We start from the raw sequence: 20,102 nt of genomic DNA, 5'->3' as shown, positions 1-20,102 counted from the left end.
TTTGTTATACGGGCCAGATCCCCATTTCCGGTAAAGGGAAAGTTTTCGATTTACTTGGAGTTAAACCTCATTCTGACGTTAACATTCTTTGCCTATTTTATTCTTCAAATTATTTGAAAAAAATGTCAAGAATAAATTTCATAATACTTTTCGTCACACTAGTTCGAGCTTAAAATCACAAGTAGCGCTAACTGATACAGTGAGCGTCCTCCCATGGTATTATATGGTTTGGTACAGTGCCCGAGTTTAAGGCTATGTCACTATACTACACCTGACAAAACTGTCAGAGAACAGTCCCCAACGGAGAAGTCAATACTAGATTCAGTATATCATACAACTTTATATAACGTTGGCAGCGACAATAGTGACGCAGGTGCATATATAATTGTCGTAGTCAATAGGAAATACATGTTGACCTATAGCATCCTGCACTCATGAGGAACGCATTCTGTCGTAAAAGAGATCTCTTAAGTCAGCCAATCAGAACTCGAGAATGTATAATATGATGTAGTAATAGTCTCATTGGTTGATAACACAAATATAATTTAGGACAGTGGGTGTTTTTTTCCCTTGGCTACTTTAGGTTTTAACGACCATGGGAATTGTGCCTGCTGCAGTAGCTACTATTGTCACGCACAGAGGTTACAGCGTCAAGTGATGTACTAAATTTATTATTGGTTTCTCCCTGGCCACTATACTGCGCCGTATGACACTACAGATAAGCAGTTCCCTTGGGAGGAGACAGTTATAAGATAAAAGAAGCTAATAGCATAACTACAGTCTTCGAATGAGCAAATGATGATGCAGATCTTAACATTAGCAATTAAATGGTAAATTCAAACTTTTTGCCTAAAGCCGAGACGTGTTAATATTTTAGCGGTGTCCCAGGTACGCTTGTAATAGAGCTCAACTACGTTTACACTGACAGTTCTAGATATTGCTTTGAAACACAGAGGTATTACTACAACTATACTACCATGGATGCGATCACATAAATACACTGAATTCGTCGAGAAAAAAAAAAAATTCTTTTGTACGTAGACGAAATTTTAGTCTAGTTTTGTCTGCAAATCATCATCTTTGACCAATCCATTTCAACAGTGGAACAGTTGTTATTGCCAATTCTTAAGAGTGGAACGCATGCTAACTCACACAGTGATAATGCAAGCTCTACAATTTTTTCTAATCCTCTAGTTCCTGCTATTTAAGGCCAAACTTTACGATTACGAATGCAGCTTTGAAGGAGATGGAATAATGGACTGATGCGTTAATATTTTCTTTTTAAACGGAAGAGCTTAAAATACAAGGCTTAAGAACACTACATATGTAGACTGGTTGGTTAACCGTTGTTTAGAAACGTAAATGCTCGTTAAAATTTTTACTTTAAGAAAATCATTTGATCATTTTTAAAGAAGTCATACGGTATAAAATGTATAAAATCAGAATTCGTCTACGTTTACCTTTCCAGAGTAAATAATTAATTAATGCAGTCACAACGATGGTGGATAATAGGGTAATTGGAAGCATATAGTTTAGTTATAGTACCCATATGTGTGGATTAGACGTAAACGACTAGAGTAACAGCAATATATGTTTGATATACATAGCTAAAAATATTTGGTATGCTATTAAAGTTTCCGTCTTCTCTTTATGAATACTTGCTTTCTACGTGATACTTAAGGATACATAATAACCAAGACCTGTGACACCATGCTATGTCAACTTTTAGTAACATATCAGTAACAAATTTAATAGCTATTACTGTGTAGTCTGTAACATGAAAAGGACAGTCTTATCGATACACAAGTAAAATTTACAAACGGTTTTAAACGAGAGAGAGAGAGAGAGAGAGGTGGCTGGCAAGAAATCACGTGACTGAAAGATTGATCGGAATTGTATAATTTTACAAACAGTTCATTTAGTGTCTTCAAACCCTCGAAAACATATTATAATATTTTTTTTATTTTCATTTTCTATATGAAAAAAGTACTTGTAGAAAACACGTTGATGTTTCTGGTAGTCCTTCAAAGAAGTAAGAGTTAAAGAGTTTAAAGTAAATTATACAAATGTCCCCACTTTATAAAAATGTGTATCCAATAGCTACGAACACAATGATTACACATATATCCTATAATATGAGCCCAACTCAAAAAACCAAAGTTGGTGAGTGAAAACTAATATGGATCATTTTTAGCTGGATTTGCCTGAAGACATTAGGTCTTCTTAGCCTTTGAAATTTTCTAATCTAATTCGACAATCAAATAATTCAATGTGGATTGCGATAACTCCACCATTACTTTGAAAAACGTCAAGGGTGTCGTACCAAAGAAATGCAGTCACGAGATCTTGGCTTCAAAAAGTGATTAGTATGTTAAAATATGTAGCATATCTGGATTAATTAATACATCTAAATTCGGGAATAGATAGACTTTGTATTAGTTCCAAGACAACGCATTTTCTTTCTCTGCTCGAAAGATGTATCTTTTCGGTACGACTGGAGAACGTAACACGATTTCGTGTTTGTAGCGAATACGCACACGCTGTGGTATGCATGTTTTGCATAGGCCTTGGTAAAAGCTAAAATGTAGTAACACTCTAATATCAACGCCTGTCGAAATCTGATATTGATACACCAGGGGTGGGCAAACTACGGCCCGCGGGCCGCATGCGGCCAGCCAAGGGCTTTCATGCGGCCCACTAAGGGTTTTCATGCGGCCTAGGAACAAGTCATCATTCGCACTGACTCTCTTTATGTTACTCTGTTTATCAAATAAATGTGCTTCTTTTGAAGTTTAAGTTTAAGTTTTCAAATATTAACAACATATTAACAACTGAAAATTAATTAGATGTTATTTAGAAAAACATTCTGTTTTTGCTATTTCAAATATTAATTATTTTGCTTAATGAACTATGCGGTCCCCGACAAGGTGTAAATTTTTGTATGCGCACTTGCACTGGAAAGTTTGCCCACCTCTGTGATACACGGATACGGCCTCATTGATATACCTCGTCCAAAAATAGTATTCATGCATTTTATATAAGAGTATTAAATCATTAAGGTAGAGAGCTTTTTTATTTTCACTTTAAAAGGGGATAGAAGACAAAGTTTTCTTGTTATATCCAATTGAATATAAGCACGTTTGATTCAGAGAGACTTTCGTATCGACAGGTGCCTAGATATGTAAGAGAAATTGTTGTTGTTTTGGATTGGCTATTAGGCTCGCACATGACTAAATGGGTAACGTTTACCCCTACCCCCATTTGTCTTTGCTTAATGGACCCATGCTTTTTCTCCTGCTTCACCCCGGGACCGCCAATTGTTTTGCTAAAGAAAATCTGGTCTCAAAATTATGTTTTTAACTGTGCTGGTAATGGACCGGATAATCTTTTGGGATGGTCTGTTGTAATTTTTGTCCCTTTGTCGGTTAGCATAAGTTTGTTGATGCTGCTCCTACATACACTGCTTGGAGGATTGCCGTACAACAACTTGATTGTACTAAATGAAAATGGTGCTGCTCTGGCATCTAATATGTGTGTCACAGGTGCCGTTTTTCAAAATCTTGTTATTGCAACTCACCCTACACGAATTGTCATATCAACATTGGATTTTCACTTGAAGACTTCTTATGATGCCTAACTGGTCCAAATAAGACTGGTAACGATCTAACATTCAAGATGGCCGCCATGGCAGCCATATTGAAAATCTTGTTACAGCATCATTTTTGTGAACAGAGAGTCATAGTGACATGGGATTTTCACCATAATACTTCCAAGGATGTTCGGTTGGTCTTACATCAAAATGGTGATGAAGTGACGTCCAATATGGCCACCACATCTTGAAAATCATATTATGGCTACTCCTCCTGAACGGAATGTTATGTCTTAAAGATATTGTTATCCATACTCCTCTCCAAATGGATGGTTGTCAACATAGGATTTTCACCAGTAGACTAATTATGACACCTGGTTGGTCCTAAATGAAAATAGTGCCAATCGTACATCCAATATGGCTGCCATAACGACTTTCTTAAAAATGTTATTTTCACAACTCCCTCTGACATGGGGTTTTCAGCAAAAGATTTCTAATGATTTCTACAGTGTTCTGAATGAAAACGGTGCCAAGCTGACATCCAGTTTTTGTAACACAGCAACTAATTTAGAAATCTTGTTATCGCTGAAGAATATCAACGATGGTCGCAACATTCGACAGTTAATAGGAAGAAATGGTCTTATTTTAAATTCCTGGATTTTCTTTTCGCAAAGTAGAGCGTCGGTCCTTGTGAAGGGCTTTGCTTGGGTTTATTTTGGCTTCTTTTTCCTATTTCAGGTGTATTTGTTTTGTGCATTGAATGTCTACATTACTTGGCATCAGTGTAAAGCTAAATCCTTGTTCTTTTATCTAATACCACCCACTTGGGTATGTCGTAAACTATGTTGATGTCACATGCCCTTGAAGATGTGTACTACATCATGGTACAAAATTGTGTCTTTCGGCCTTAATGACACAAATCTGACCCATTTGATCTATTAAATCCCAGGGTATAACGTAGATGAACAACGACGTAGATTTTGCCCACGGTACTTGTGAACAAAATGGTTGTGATTCTGATCTTTATCGGTAGTCACATTAGCTTAGCACTTGTAATCCAAGGATAGCGGGTTTGATACCCGTCCAGGCCAGTCACGGTCGGCGGCCATGGCGTGTCTTTGAAAAAGATATATGAGTCTCATATTTGTGGCATGATATAATCAATAGCGTGTTGAATATGCGTTCAAACCAATAAAAGAGAGCAAATATAATCTGTATCGTGGTGAAATTTAAAAATTATTGCTATAATGCTTCAATCCCATTATGCTCCACTACTAGCCTACACTTAAGCAATACATTTCGTTGATCACATTCTATAGTCCATGCATTGATATGTTTCAGTGTCAGTGTAATTTTTTGCTATTATTTTTACATACAGTGAAAGTTTGGTTTCGCTGTCTAGTCATAGCGTTTTGTGCTTTTTGAAAATGAAGTCGACTATTTTTGTCTCGCATGCGCAAGCAAATCATATGGCGTGGTATTAGTTTACAAACAGAGACTGCAGAAGAAATGGCATCAACAACTAGACAATATTCAGCTTTTGTGGTTAAGATTTTGTATTTCATAAAATCTCTACATCATACTACAAGTAAGCTGTTGTTTCCCATGGTATGTTGTTATGGTAATTGTTGAGCTTCATCTAATTCAGGAAGTGTCTTGAAAAGTATAATTTTTCTTCTTTAGAAGTATTTTTCTTGTTTTTTTTTTACCAAGTTGGCATAATTATTGAACTTGAAGTTTACCCGTTTACGGAACGTTTTCTTTATCACATATAAATAGACTGCATATACAGTATTGCATTCGACGGCCATAATTATATTTTTCACTGTCGTAAAGTGGGTACAGACGATAACTGATCTGAGCCGGTAAAAAGCCATTTTCGACAGTAAAAACACCGTTACTGTACTCAGGTCCTCAAACATAAGATTTTTATTCCCAGTGTAACGAACATTTAAAATGTTTGGAAAAACTGAAGAAAGTATAATAAAAAGTGTGCAAGAATATCGTTCTTATCATTGTTGGTTATATATTATTTGTATTTGCAGATTCCGAGGAAGATTCGTGCCCAACAGGAACGGCAATTACGTGCTCTTGGTGTCAGAAGGCCGGATTAAAATCGTACACTCTGAAGACACCCACCGGAACCAAATCTTTTTGTAGTGAGGTCTGCTTTACGCAGTGTCGCCGTGCATCGTTTAAGAAGAACAAAGTGTGTGATTGGTGCAAACATGTTAGACATACTGTGAATTATGTAGACTTTCAGGACGGAGAACAACAGCTACAATTCTGTGGTACTAAGTGTCTGAACCAGTATAAAATGAGCATATTCTGTAAAGAGACACAGGAGCATTTGCAACAAATAGCTCAGAATGGAGGAACTGAAGATTCTGCAACAGATAGGGATAGTGACAGAGAAATTCTCATAACTCCCGAACTGTGGTTACATGGTGAAAAGACAAAACATAAACAAAAGGAGGACAGGTCGAGAAGTGACAAGGATCGCAAAGATGCTTCAGATAAATTCAGTAGTATTCTGACTCACTCTTTGAATAAGCATCGTCTCAGCAAGTCTTTAGATATTTCTAAACCGGAACCAGTGTCTCGACATCCTCTGATAGACAGGATCAAATCAGAGTCGACTGAAAAAAGCAGGAAAAGACAAAGACGCAATTCGGAGACGCTGACAAATGAAAATCTAACACATGAGCTACATCCAATGTCTGGAACGCCACAGCAGATACCTAACCACCTAACTCAATTTCTTCACCCTGCCGCCATGGCTAATATGGCACCTTGGTTGCAACAGGCGCATCTCATGGGCGTTGTACCTCCCGGCATAACTCCTTATGGTCCTTTTGGGCCATTTTTCTATCCAGGCATGATGCCACCTTTCGCTGGAAATCCTTTGGCCCCGGAAAACATTGCAAATGGTACTTTGAGTCACCCACCAGGGAATAGACAGTCTTCTTCCACCCCCGGTGGACAGACTATAAGTCCACACTCAGAAATGTCATCTCGATCTGTCACCCCGATCGGCCTGCAGCGTAATGGAACACCAAGTTCTTCACAGACGTCTCCCAACGGAAATCGGCGCATGAGCAGTCTTTTTCCTGTAGGCTTCCCTCCGATGTATACCGGTCAAAATTCTGGAAATTTTCAACCATCTCTGCCACAACAAGCACTAGCTGGTGCCACCACACCATCTGGGACACCACCTGTAACGGTGCTCATACCCTTCCCTATGATGTTTCCAGTTCCAGTTCCAATACCGATTCCTATACCAATGACATATGATCAGCTTAAGAAGGCATTTGGCACATCTAAAGAAGAAAACCGCGGTTCAAACCTAGTGGATCCCGTAATCAAGGGGTCCATTGTCAAAGATCAGTCTGAAAACATGTCATTGCCCCATCATAGAAATCAACACTATGACAGAGATCTAAAAAGAGATACTCTGAGTGTGGAACTACCTCATACTGAAATAAGGAGCAGAAGCAGAAGCTCTTGTCCTGACCTTTCTGTTATTAATGGTAACCATATAAATACATCATTTTCCACGATGTCTCCGTACATACGTTCTATGACTCCAGAGACTTCAGACTCCATCGACTTGTCCACTAAACGTTTTAAATACGAACGTCAGCTTTCGGAATCTTCTAATGAAGTTATGGATCTTTCTTCGAAAGACAGTGGTGATAAAAAGAATAAGGACAAACACAATGATAGTGTAGATAACAAAGACGTAAATGACGCTTCACTCGATGACGAGGAAGGGGCGGAAGATCTCAAAATGACCAGAATTCACATCGTCACTCCTCCTGCTCAGCCTCCTCTAAATCAACCTCTTCCCCTTCCTCCAATTGAACAGAAATATTCTTCTCGAAGGGGCCTTATACTGGATGCCCCTAGTGTGCCTAAGCAGCGACGTAGCCCTTCTCCAGACCGTAGGGTGTATGTGAGGAATGTTCCGAGGGATATTATGGAAGCCACCAGACGGCGCTGCCACCGAATGAGAATCCGAACAAAATAAAACAATTCTCATCCGTTTGGCGCGTTTAGTTTAGTCCAGGTGTCGTGGGAAAATATACGTTAGAAACTCCCCAGTTTTTGCAAGCTGCGATTCTTTCCTCATTTTCAAAAAAAAATCCAGAGTCTTCTGATTTCACTGGGTTAATTGGATTTGTGTATACTCGAGCAAAGTTATTAAACTTTGAATTACTAAACATGACACCCTTCGTGATTCCGGGACACTGTGGTGGAAGTTAATCAGTTTGATTTTATAAACTGTTAAAGAATGTCTAGATCGTGCAATTAATTCTTTATTGTTGTTGTTGTTTCTTTTTTTTTTAAATAATATACCAACGTACATAAATTTTATTCAACACGTGCATTCTTCACTAATTGCAAAACTTACATTTGTAATTAATGTCTCATTCAAAATTGTCATGGCATGATTCAATGTTTTCGTATTAATGTATTTTTGCATCTATCGTAATTGTTAAAAAACAAATAGAAGCTTGTAATTATTTTGCAATGTGATGGACATTGATTGGCTTATATAATGCATTAGGATGACCAATATCAGCTATGAAACCTACTGACCATACAAATGACAGGATAACTTTGAATATCAGTATAAATGCAATGGTCAGATGTTTCTCGCTAGGTGGCATGGTTGGCGCGGTCGTGGAGATTGACCTTTGTAAAATGGCAAGGTTTTACAAATCTGTGTCATCCGTACAAGTATATAAACATTAAATGAATGATGCCATTTCAATATTGCCAAAAATACCACGGAACATCATGTACTATTACAGGGATCGTGATAGCAACACCTTTTACGCCATCGTATTTGCAAAGCGACACTTAAATAATGATGCAAATAAATCAACATTGATTCGATAACGCCTACATTGAACTTGTGTATCTGCACCGAAAAGCCCAATATTATCTTAAACAGTTTCATCAAAGGTCAAGAACCGTTATATGTTCTTGTCTTGTACAAAGACCTATGCTTATTTTCATATATAATGTTTGTTGTTATTGTAGATAATTGTTTATATTAATATTTATTGTCTGATGCGCCAAAATTAAAAATAAAGTAACATTTTTAATCCCCGTGTTCCACACATTTATCCAGTAGGCAACATATTTTCTCATCAGCCCTTCCTTCTATCTAACTAACTATCTATCTATCTATCTATCAGCCCTTCCTTCTGTATCATTTCTCTCTCTCTCAATATATATATATATATATATATATATATATATATATATATATATATATATATATATATATATATATATATATATATATATATATATATATATATATATATATATTGTAATACCTAGCTCAGCAAACCAAAATATTATTAGGCTCTATTTAAAACTACATTCCTATTTCAATAATAATACTAATACCGATAATGTAAAAACATTAAACAAAGTCAGAAAAACATGAGGCAGTTCACTATGTGTTATACCTTAATTGTATAGTGAATGGAGTTTTGCATGTAGAAACATTTTCCAAGTAATGTGTGAAGATCATTTGATGTTAAACGTTGAGATGTGAGCTGATGTTTGATCTACGAGACATTGGCATATTTGATCATGTCATTTTTATATGTCACTGAAAACATCTATCACGCGTTTGAATAACTTCTTCCGTTCCTGAACGTTTGCCACCCACCCACCATTGTTTAGATGGCCATCTACATCTCTTATAAATGTGTACTCTGTGTTTTATACTAAATGTGAGTATAAAAACGCTGTTGTCATGAGTATTAATTAATTCGTCAAGGAATTCATTTAAAGACTTCAACAGTTCTACAAGACCTGGGATATCAACATTAAGAGGAAAGAAGTTTGCATGCTAGCAGTTATTGTGCCATATTCATTTTTATGTTGGACCATGTGCGTATCGTGCTGGAATTTCACATAAATGGTTTAGAAAATGAATTATCTTCATCATCATCATCATCGGTCTCATGATTTAGTGTGGTCGTAGAGGCACTGTGCTGCTGAACATCTGACAAGTTCCCTCCACTTGTCTAGATCATGTGCCAATGCCTGTGTCTCCGCAAAACTTGTCCTGGTCCATTCTGTGATGTTGTCAGTCCACTTTTTTCTCTGTCTACCTCTCCTTCTGCAACCCTGGACGCTGCCCTGCAGGACTGTTGTGGATAGACTGTTGGCTCTAGTAACATGGCCATACCATTTCAGCTTTCTCTTTTTGACGGTGGTGAGGAGGTCCTCATATTGGCCTACTTCGCGCCTGATGGTGTTATGCACTTCTTCATTTGTGATGTGGTCCATGTAAGAGATGCCAAGGATGGTTCTGTAGCATCTCATTTCAAGTGACTGGATTCTTCGTTGTAATTCTGCTGTCAGGGTCCATGCCTCACATGAGTACGAAAAGACTGAGATGACTAGAGCTCGCAATAGTCTGATTTTAGTTTTCAGACAGTTATTCTTGTCTCTCCAGATGGGGCTTAGCTTTGACATAGCTGCCATTGTTTGTGCTGCTCTTGACAAAATTTCTGCTCTTGATCTCTCTTCGGTGATTACGGAACCAAGATATTTGAACTGGCTCACTGTTTCCAGTTCATGTCCTCTGACTTTAATCTTGGCTGAGATTTGTTTGCCACTTTTTGTCATCAGCTTTGTCTTCTCGGCGCTTATCTCCATATCAAATCTGGAAGATGTTTCATCCAAATTCTTCACTAAGGTGGCAAGCTCGTCTTCACTGCCTGCCAGCTCATCAATGTCGTCTGCAAAGCGGAGGTTGGTGATATTACGCCCTCCAATGCTGACTGTCCCACAGTGGTCTTCCAGGGCTTCGCTCATGATGCGCTCTAAGTAGATGTTGAAAACCGTGGGTGACAGGAGACAGCCTTGACGCAATCCCACTGTTGTCTGGAACCAGTCCCCCACAGAACCTTGGGCAATTACTGCACTGGTAGCCTTGGCGTACAGCTGCTTGATGGTATTGGTTAACTTTTGACCCATGTTATACTTCTTCATTGTGGCCCACAATGCCTCACGCCACACTCTGTCAAAGGCCTTTTTGAAATTTATGAACACATGATAAATGTCTTGTTGGTGTTGCGAGTACTTTTCGCACAGAACCCTGAGATCGAAGAGTATTTGTTCTGTTGTGCTTCTTCCACTCCGAAACCCGGCCTGTTCTTCAGCGATTATTATTTATTCTGCTTGTGGTTTCAGTCTGTTCAAGATGATCTTCAGCATTACTTTACTAGCATGGCTGATCAAACTGATAGTTCTGTAATTTTGGCACAGCTGGAGATTGCCTTTTTTTGGGAAGTGTTATAATCAGTGACTGGGTCCATTGTGTTGGCCATTCACCTGTCTGCCAGATCTTGTTGCATATTTTTGTTAGTAGCTCTTTCACTGATTCTCCTCCATTCTTGATAAGTTCAGCTAGGATGTTGTCTACTCCTGCTGCCTTCCCATTCTTCAGTGCTCTTATTGCTGACTCCACCTCTTCTTTGAGAATGGTGTAGTCATCATCATTTGAGGAGTTTGGAACTTCAAGCACCTCTGGGTCTCCTGTGGACTGATGGTTGTAGAGTTCTTTGCAATACTCAGTCCATCTTTCTGCAGTGTCACTCGCTTCTGTGAGGCACTTTCCATTTTTGTCTTGAATGGTACTGACTCTTGGTTGTTTCTGTCTGGTGAGGTCTTTCACAATTTGGAATGCCTTTTTGCTGTTATTCCTTATCAGACTGTTCTCCATTTCTGTACACTTATGTCCAATCAAATTATCTTACTTCCATGATTTTGGAAAATCAAAGCCAGAAATATGATGTTAGTCCATAAATTAGTGACTTCAACCATCCGGTGGAGTTTTATTACCGAAACAGCGGAGATGCAGGATAGTGATGGAATCAATGTGCCCAGCCGAAGAATCACATTTCTCTTGTCAGACTTTTGTTGAACAATGAGTTAGAACTAATGTTACTGTTCATTATTGTAAGTTCTTGGTTATGTAGAACTTGTTATTTTACTTTAATGTGCGAAATAGCATGCATTTGATAGGGACTATTTCTAACCGTATTACGACTCATTTCATCAGCAGTACGTTGTACTCTCGCTCGATTCGCATCGAAATTCACTTGTCCGTTTTGTTCACTTCTACTTAATCATAGGTATGAATATATAAATAAGATTACAAATAAAAACGCACACCATGGACATTGAGAGGACAACTTATTTCGGTCAAAATTTTGTGTGCAGAGGGACTTTTTCCATGCAGTTTGAACAGTTGACTCGCTTACCGTCATGGCTAACCCTGAGATGGACAAACATTGATTGGCTAATTAAGGTAATGTGACGTGAATAGGAGTCTATAAATACGAGTGCAGACAGTGCACTGGCAGAAAGCTGTCAGAACAAAGTATGAACATCTAAGTAGAAAAGAATTTCGGCCACCACTTATATATATTTACATAACCGATATTAACTTTGGTACTTTAAAATCCCAAAACTAAATCAAATTGTTATGAGAAGTTTTAAATAGATTTGTTACATGATTGCTATTGAATTTAAATAGATTTGTTACATGATTGCTATTGAATTTAAATAGATTTGTTACATGATTGCTATTGAATTTAAATGCTTTATGATTATTATATAATTCTTTATGAAGCCGCTGCTATTTCCCACCACACTGCTCAAGTGCACTAGTACTAATAGTATTTCTTTTCATTGAGATCACGCTACTACGTCAGAATGTGTTACAGTCTCACCAGACTGCTCTATATTATCAGAAGTTGATATTGTTGTGACAGACACTGTTGATATAAAGTCACTATGCAATATTGAAAGGCATGTTCTGTCTCACGTTTATTATTTATAAAAAGCATTTTTAAGTCTTAAACTCTGGCCTTTTCGATAAATAACAATATATAGTAACACCCCGTATATATATGGGTGGGTGAGAGAGAGATAGAGAAAGAGTCGAACTCGTACCACAAATAAAGGCTCCTATTTCCAAGTTTTCATGTACCAGCTCCCCAACTCACAGAGACATGCGCTCAGCCCCCTAGAAGGTTAGAACAAACAATTGCCGAATTTGAGGACTTGCGGTGCACGAGAGTTCATTTGCAAGGCAAGCTGACGTTAACATTCTGTTATATGCACAAATCCACTGCATTTATTTTGGAAATGCATGATATATACCTGAAATCATTATTATAAATTAAGATCTAAAAGCATAACAAAGAGGAAAATGCTTATCCCTGGATCGAACATTATATATTTAGATACATAATTATTTTAATGACACTTAGTAGAATCATGCCAATATAATCAAACATTAAAAAGTTGTATAATTGGTTCCAAGCAGCAATGAAACCCATGCCGAGAGTAATGGCATCTACTCGTGTTATCCAATGCACTAGCAGCCTGATCTACAGACCACGCTCTTATTCGTCATATGAGAATGGACCTATCTCGAAGGTAGAGACTCCAGGTGTACGAGAACGCACGTCTTCTCGATGATGTCATAAGGCCATATATTATGACGCTAGATCACTAGGGCTATGCGATAGGCACTGACACCCGTGACACAAGTTCGATTCCTTCATGGAAAGATTTATACCTCTCTAATCTGTCTGATAATATTAGTGTGTGTCTGTCTGTGTGTGTGTGTGTGTGTGTATGTGAGAGAGAGAGAGAGAGAGAAAGAGAGAGAGAGAGAAGTTTACTCTGAAGATTCTACATACATTATTGAATACAGAATCGTCTATTATAGTGTAGTAGAAACTGTTTCTTTCTACTTTTAAGTCTTTCTTGAGCCACAATATACCGCAAGACAAATATCCAATGCTTCGTTAGTGAGAAGTTTTCCTAACTCCATTGAGCATTACAAATCTTGGACATTGATTCTATCATATACTCAAGGGCAGTGGTTGTTAACCCATGGATCGCGATACAGTGATGGGGCACATTGCTGTTTTGATCAACCTTAATAATTTGAAATTTCCTCCTCCAGTATTTTCAGTATTCGATGATTCGCGAGTCGAATACCACAAACCTAATCAGGGTCGCTGCCCAAAATAGTTAAGTACCGCTACTCTAGGGAATACAAAATTATGTTACAATGTAATAAAATTTTTATACACACCTGGATTGTTACCGCAGTAAAATGTGTGTTCATTTATATTTGTTTTAAATTAATTCCTGAGTTATGGTTCCAAATAATTTATGTCTATTCATACTTCCTGATCCCTTTCTATCTTGGAGTCGTATTAAAATCATTTGCAATATTTATCTCACGTTTTTCAACAACATATATTAAGAACTATTCTGCATTTGATTTGTGTCGCTATTGTATTTGTAAAACTATCTCATTATTAGGAATTGATACAAGATGGCAGCTATCGCCTAACCGGCTTGATGCAACTGTTCCGTTTTTTGTGCCGTTTTCATGATATTTGTGCTTGTTGCCTGTCTTCGTCTACGTTGTTGTGTTCATTATGTATTGGCTGTTCAGTTCGTATGTGTTTCTTCATCTCCTTGTTTTGGAAACGACAACAATTAGACCTTTTCTCAGCTGTATTGATCCACTGCTACAACATCCATTTGAACAAACCCCCATCACGTGATACTCGCCAGTCAACCCGTTTATGCTATGACGGACCCTCATTCATTGCTTTAAATGACCACTCCTTGGCTCTCCACACTACATTGTGCTCTAGACTAAACGAACTGGGACTACATTCATCATTACCTAAATGTAAACAGAAGCGATAAAAGGAACGTTGTTTCAAAGCTGGCCGGCGTAGAACAGGAAGAAGAATTCCAGTTATCTCCCTTATGCCCTTTCCGGCTCGACAATTAAAAAAATTATACCGTTAATTTAGATAACCTAATTCAAATCCCTATTAATTCGTCAACCTTCGTGTCAACTACCCAAGAGATACCTCTGCGTATTGCATTATTCAATGCCCAATCATTAAGACCACCGGAAAAGCGCCCAGAAATAGTTAATTTTATCAACGACCAGAATATTGACGTCTTTTTCCTGACAGAAACATGGCTAAAAACATCAGGCGATGAGCCTAAGTGTGCGGATCTAACACCCACTGGTTACTCCATCAAGTCGTTTCCTCGTAACTCTCGCGGAGGTGGAATCGCTGTCATCACAAAGAACTCCATGATCAAACGTCCTAAGCACACCACAACATTCAATTTCGACCACACATCGTTTGAACTAGTCCAAACCACACTCACAATGAAGCAAAGGTCAGTCCATGTTTTCTGCCTATACCGCCCTCCTCCTAGTAGAAAAAACAAGCTGACTGAATCTATCTTTTTGGAGCAGTTTCCGAATCTCCTGTAGTATGGAAATTCGATAGGTGGCAAACTGATTATTCTTGGAGATTTCAACTTTCACTTTGACTGTCACGGAAGCCCAAACACATCAAAACTCATAGATTCCATTATTCTTTTCAATAGATTCCATTATTCTTTTCAACCTCAAACAGTCAGTTAACCAACCCACCCATAAACATGGTTACATTTTAGACTAGATTCTTCATAGACATGATGATAACATTCTACGGTCCTCCCTGGTATCCCATGAACTTGCATCAGTTCACCTCTGCATTATATGCCATCTTGACGTATCAGTCCCTAACCCTCCACCTTTATCTGCTACTAAGAGAAACTTCTGTATGATAAATAGAACTAAACTAATACACGACATCCAAGAAAACCTAACAACGTGCTTACCTCCTGCAGCAGAACAACTCGATAACTGCCTGCGTTTATTGCTCGACAAACATGCCCCAGCTACCAAGTGCAGAGTATCAATTCAAAAGTGTTCTCCATGGTATAACAGTGTTCGGGACCAGCTTCGCACTGCTAAAAGAGACCGCCGTAAAGTGAAAGGCTTTGGCTTTCCACCAGACTCACTATTCAAAAGCAAATCTGCGAAACCGCTAAGAAGAATGTCACAAATATAGTCCATGCAGCGAAATCAGCCCACTATACTACTAAGATCATGGAAAGTTCCAGCTGCAAAGAGCTCTTAGAGATTACTAACAAGCTAATGTCAAGGAACAAATCTACACCACTTCCAACTACCTTCTCTCCAGTCGACCTTCCGGACATGTTTGCAAATTTCTTCCGTGACAAAGTACAAATCATTAGAGATAAGCTTGACACCAAATTTCAACTGCCTCGTCGTCACCATACAGTTCGGATACAGAATTTGAGCGGCAACTATTAGCAGCATTTGAACCTGTCTCTATGGATTTCGTACGTACAATCCTGATGAAGAGTGCACCAAAGTAATGTGAACTTGATCCAGTTCCAACATCACTGTTGCTTGAGTGCTTAGATCCAGTATTGCCTTCACTAACTGATGTTATTAATACCTCTCTCTCTTCAGGGGAATTCCCATCATTTTTCAAAACTGCCATTGTAAAGCATCTGCTGAAGAAACCAACACTAGACCATAACGATTTAAAGAACTAACGCCCAGTTTATAATCTCCCATTCCGTTCCAAAATCTTTGAAAAGGTTGTTCTATCCCAGCTTGTATCTTATCTGAATTCAAACAGTCTTTTTTAGCAATGTACAATCTGCATATCGCCCTTGCCACAGTACTGAAACTACTCTACTAAAAGTAGTTAATGACATTCTCTCCTTTGGATAGCGGAAGAATTACAGTCCTCATCCTCCTTGATTTGTCTGCAGCATTTGACAAACAGACCATGATATATTACTTCACCGTCTCCAGCATGTATTTGGCATTCATGATACAGCCTTACTGTGGTTCAAGTCCTACTTGGTCAACAGGACACAAATTGTATCTGCATATGGAATACACTCCAGGCCTATAGTTGATCTGTGTTGTGGTTTTCTACAGGCGTCTGTTCTTGGACCTGTTCTCTTCATTCTATACACTCAGCCGCTCTCAAGTGTCATAGAACATCATCCAGTGTCTCACCAATTGTACGCTGATGACACCCAAATATACAAATCTAGCCACCCAACTGAAGTTGATGCTACCATCCAAGGTGTAGAGAGTTGCATTTCTGATGTGAAACATGGATGACAGGTAACAAGCTGCAGATGAATGATGATAAAACTGAGGCCATTCTGATTACAACAAGACTTTCTCATTCACATCCTTTACCTCAAACAATAGATATCAGCAACACCAACATTAAATTCACACAATCAGTACGAAACCTAGGTGTTACTCTGGACAGTACTCTCACATTGCACCAACACGTCATGAACATATGCAGGGTTGCATATCTTGAGCTGAGACACATCTGCTCCATTCGCAAATATCTTTCAGCTGATGCCACTAAAACACTTGCGTGTTCATTAGTACTTTCAATACTGGACTATTGTAACTCAATTCTGTCTGGTTCATCTCAATATCTACTCCAAAAACTTCAAAAAGTTCAAAGCACAGCTGCTCGGATCATACTTAGAGTACCACAACCAGAGCACACCTCCCCGCTGCTCTGTACCCTACACTGGTTATCCATTCGATCCAGAAACACAAAATTTGTTCTCTGTGCTACGTTTCACTGACGGAATCTAGCCCAACATACCTATCCGACCTCACCCATGTGTACACACCAGAAAGATACTTACGCTCCTCTTCTGACAATCGTATACTCATTATTCCTACTATGAAAACAAAGTCATATAGACAGCGTTCTTTTGCATACCAGGGCCCAGCAACGTGGAATGAATTGCCCACTGAACTTAGACACAAAGACACAGTGATCACATTCAAGAGGGCTCTCAAAACTCATTTATTTCGACTGCAAGAACAAACTTAAAGACGTTATAATGTTTCCTACCTTAAATATTCTCAGCATGTTTTTTCTCTGTTTTCTAAGTTCATGGTGTTTGTGTTTGTAATCATATCATTATATGTTATTTATCTTATAGGTGTTGTCTAATGTTGTAAAGCGCTTAGAGCTTCTAAAGATTACGCGCTATACAAAGTCCTCATTGTTATTATTATTTTATAAACTTCTGTTTGACGCCACTCTTGCATGTCCACAACTACGTCACTGCCTTATGATGTAAAATTTGCTATCATTTGCGTAATACATTACTGTTGTATGTTGCGTTCTGTGACATAGGCCGTATGTTGAAATCGTGTCAAGGTTTGAGCGTGTCTATCGCATCATTGTTTTAAGCTGATACGTATTCCACACTTAAGCAAATTTTCAACACATTACATCCCAAAAGTACCGTATGTGCTTTCTAATTTCTTCTGACATATTCGCCAAATAAATGTAAAGTATATCCTGAAGCGCAGATTAAATTTAGGAACACGCTCTACCAAGCAGCTCCAGCCCTAGGGCAAGGCGAACGAGGAAACCGCCTTGGGCCCCGCGCTTCCAGGCAATGTAATTTTTTTATTTTTTTTTTATTTTTTTTTTTTGCTTGCTCACCGCTTGCTGCCTTGGGCCCCGCACATCCTAGGGCCGGGGCTGCGAACAAGGCAATAATAAAATTATCAAGGGAAGTAGCTCATATTATTATTATTATTAACATCCCATATTATTTGTCTCCCTTGACCAATAAGCTATCGGTAAGGTGCCATTACTTCAAAGTGTTTCCAGTAATGGATGTGGGGGGGGGGGTTGTTGGTTGTTGGTTGTTGTGGGGTTTAACGCCATTTTTCAGCACACGATAGGCCATATATGGCGGCCAGTATTAATGGTGGAGGAAGAACCCGGGAAAACCCCGGAAAGAACCACCGACCCACGAGAAGCTACTGGCATGCTTTCTCACATATCTACATTGGCTGATGTGGGGGGGGGGGGGGGAGTCCGGAATACTTAAATCGCCGGCGATTGTGTTTTCTGCTAGTCTGACACAACTTTCATTCAAAACACCTCTTATATCTTACGATCATCTTTTCCCAGTAACTGTTACCCGAACAAGTGTATCCTTGTTGAAGAATAGTCGAAATCTTTCTCTTTTTAATTCAGTCAATGTTGGTGGAAAATATTAGTTGGTGAACTTAACCGGGGTGGATGCAGTGGAGAATGCCACTTCGCCATTGTACAAACAATGCCGGGGGACGTTTTGCATCTGCTGCTGCAGTTAACGCTTGAGCGTTTTCACGTGCACGTAAGATGATTCCATGCTGGCCTCTTGTTGGTGGTGGTAGATCAGGGCGATTCCAAATGACAGTTTCTACATGACCCTTAAGAAAATTAAATGACATTTCATCTGAGGGTTTGGTAACTCTAACGCAGATGACGTTACGATCCGCTGCCAGTTGGTCCAACACGCCGTCGGTAAATTCTGCAACCATATTACCGCGGTCAGATTCCATTACGTATATAATAATAATAATGATAAAATCTAATCTAAAAGATAAGCATGTTAACCATCTTTCCGGATAAACGTCGAATGTTTAGAGTTTAATTTCATCCCCTGTGACTATTGATACCGATAATACAAGTGTGTACAAATTTTAAATATCACTGTCCGGCTTCATAATAAATGATAGTAGTAGTACTTAACTAAGACCTAGATATTGCTTATCATTTATCAACATTCCCATTCGACCCCTCGTATTTTAAGAGTATAGACTCGAACATTAGCACCAGCTGCACCTACCTATGCATGAAAATACATGTTAGCAACTGATTGCCTGCACAACTCCAGGTGTTCCAATGAAAAGTTGTTGTTGTTCTCGGGTTTAACGCCATTTTTCAGCACAATATAGGCCATACTTGGCGGCCAGCATAACTGGTGGAGGAAGAACCCTGGAAAACCCAGGGAAGAACCACCGACCCACGAGAAGCCACTGGTAGGCTTTCCCACGTACCCACGCTAGCCGAGCCTTGGACTCGAACCCACGCAGGCAGAGGTGAGATGGCAGTGATCCGGAACGGTGAGCGCTTTAGACCACTCGGCCACTCGGGGCCCCCCAATGAAAAGTAATAAATTGGGTACAGTGTCATGAAGTCATGTTTGAAAATCAAATCTGACCATTACAATAATTCAGTAAAATAACAATAAAGTAGTGTTAATTCCAACTTAAATAGATATAATTGTTCATGTGGCATTAGATATTGACATTTTGAAGTAATTTGGACTGATATCAGAGATGTGAAGCGCATTAATACATTTTAGGAGAAGTTCTGTAGGAGTTACTTAGTGGTCACTATTGTTAATGATAACAAATGTTAGCCGTATCTTTTCTTTCTTGCTATTGATCTTACTGTAAGCAGTTTAATTGGGCGTGTTCATATTGTTTCACGTGACATTCAGCCATCACGTTAACTTATACTACCCAGTGCTCCGTAACAAGGAAACTACAGTCGTAAACGAGTACTGCACACATAATTGATTTACACAAGAATTTCAGTTAAGTTCCTAGGGGCTAAACACTATTTGATGAATAGGGTTGCCAAATTATTCATTACCTTTACAATTAAGGCCTTTCTTCGTATAACTTCGTCTGATTAATTCGCTTAATTTTTTTTTA

The 20,102-nt window shown here is 38.7% G+C and overlaps 1 protein-coding gene across 6 annotated transcripts in view; it reads left to right on the top strand.

Annotated features, from left to right (window-relative positions):
- Nucleotides 1-8,703, top strand: part of LOC149797199 (uncharacterized) — a 92,231-nt gene extending 83,528 nt beyond the window's left edge. For all 6 annotated transcript variants that reach the window (XM_089961875.1, XM_089961874.1, XM_089961880.1 and 3 more), the window contains one exon: nt 5,635-8,703. In XM_089961875.1, coding sequence (XP_089818001.1) covers nt 5,635-7,619 — 1,985 coding nt within the window. In that variant the 3' untranslated portion in view covers nt 7,620-8,703. The remainder of the gene's footprint in view (nt 1-5,634) is intronic.
- The last annotated feature ends 11,399 nt before the right edge of the window (nt 8,704-20,102 follow it).

This window comes from Sinohyriopsis cumingii, chromosome 6, assembly GCF_028554795.1.
Source record: "Sinohyriopsis cumingii isolate HCF-2022 chromosome 6, ASM2855479v2, whole genome shotgun sequence".
Classification (NCBI taxonomy): domain Eukaryota; kingdom Metazoa; phylum Mollusca; class Bivalvia; order Unionida; family Unionidae; genus Sinohyriopsis; species Sinohyriopsis cumingii.
Note: the sequence above shows the minus strand (reverse complement) of the source record. Positions and strands in the feature narration are given on the sequence as shown.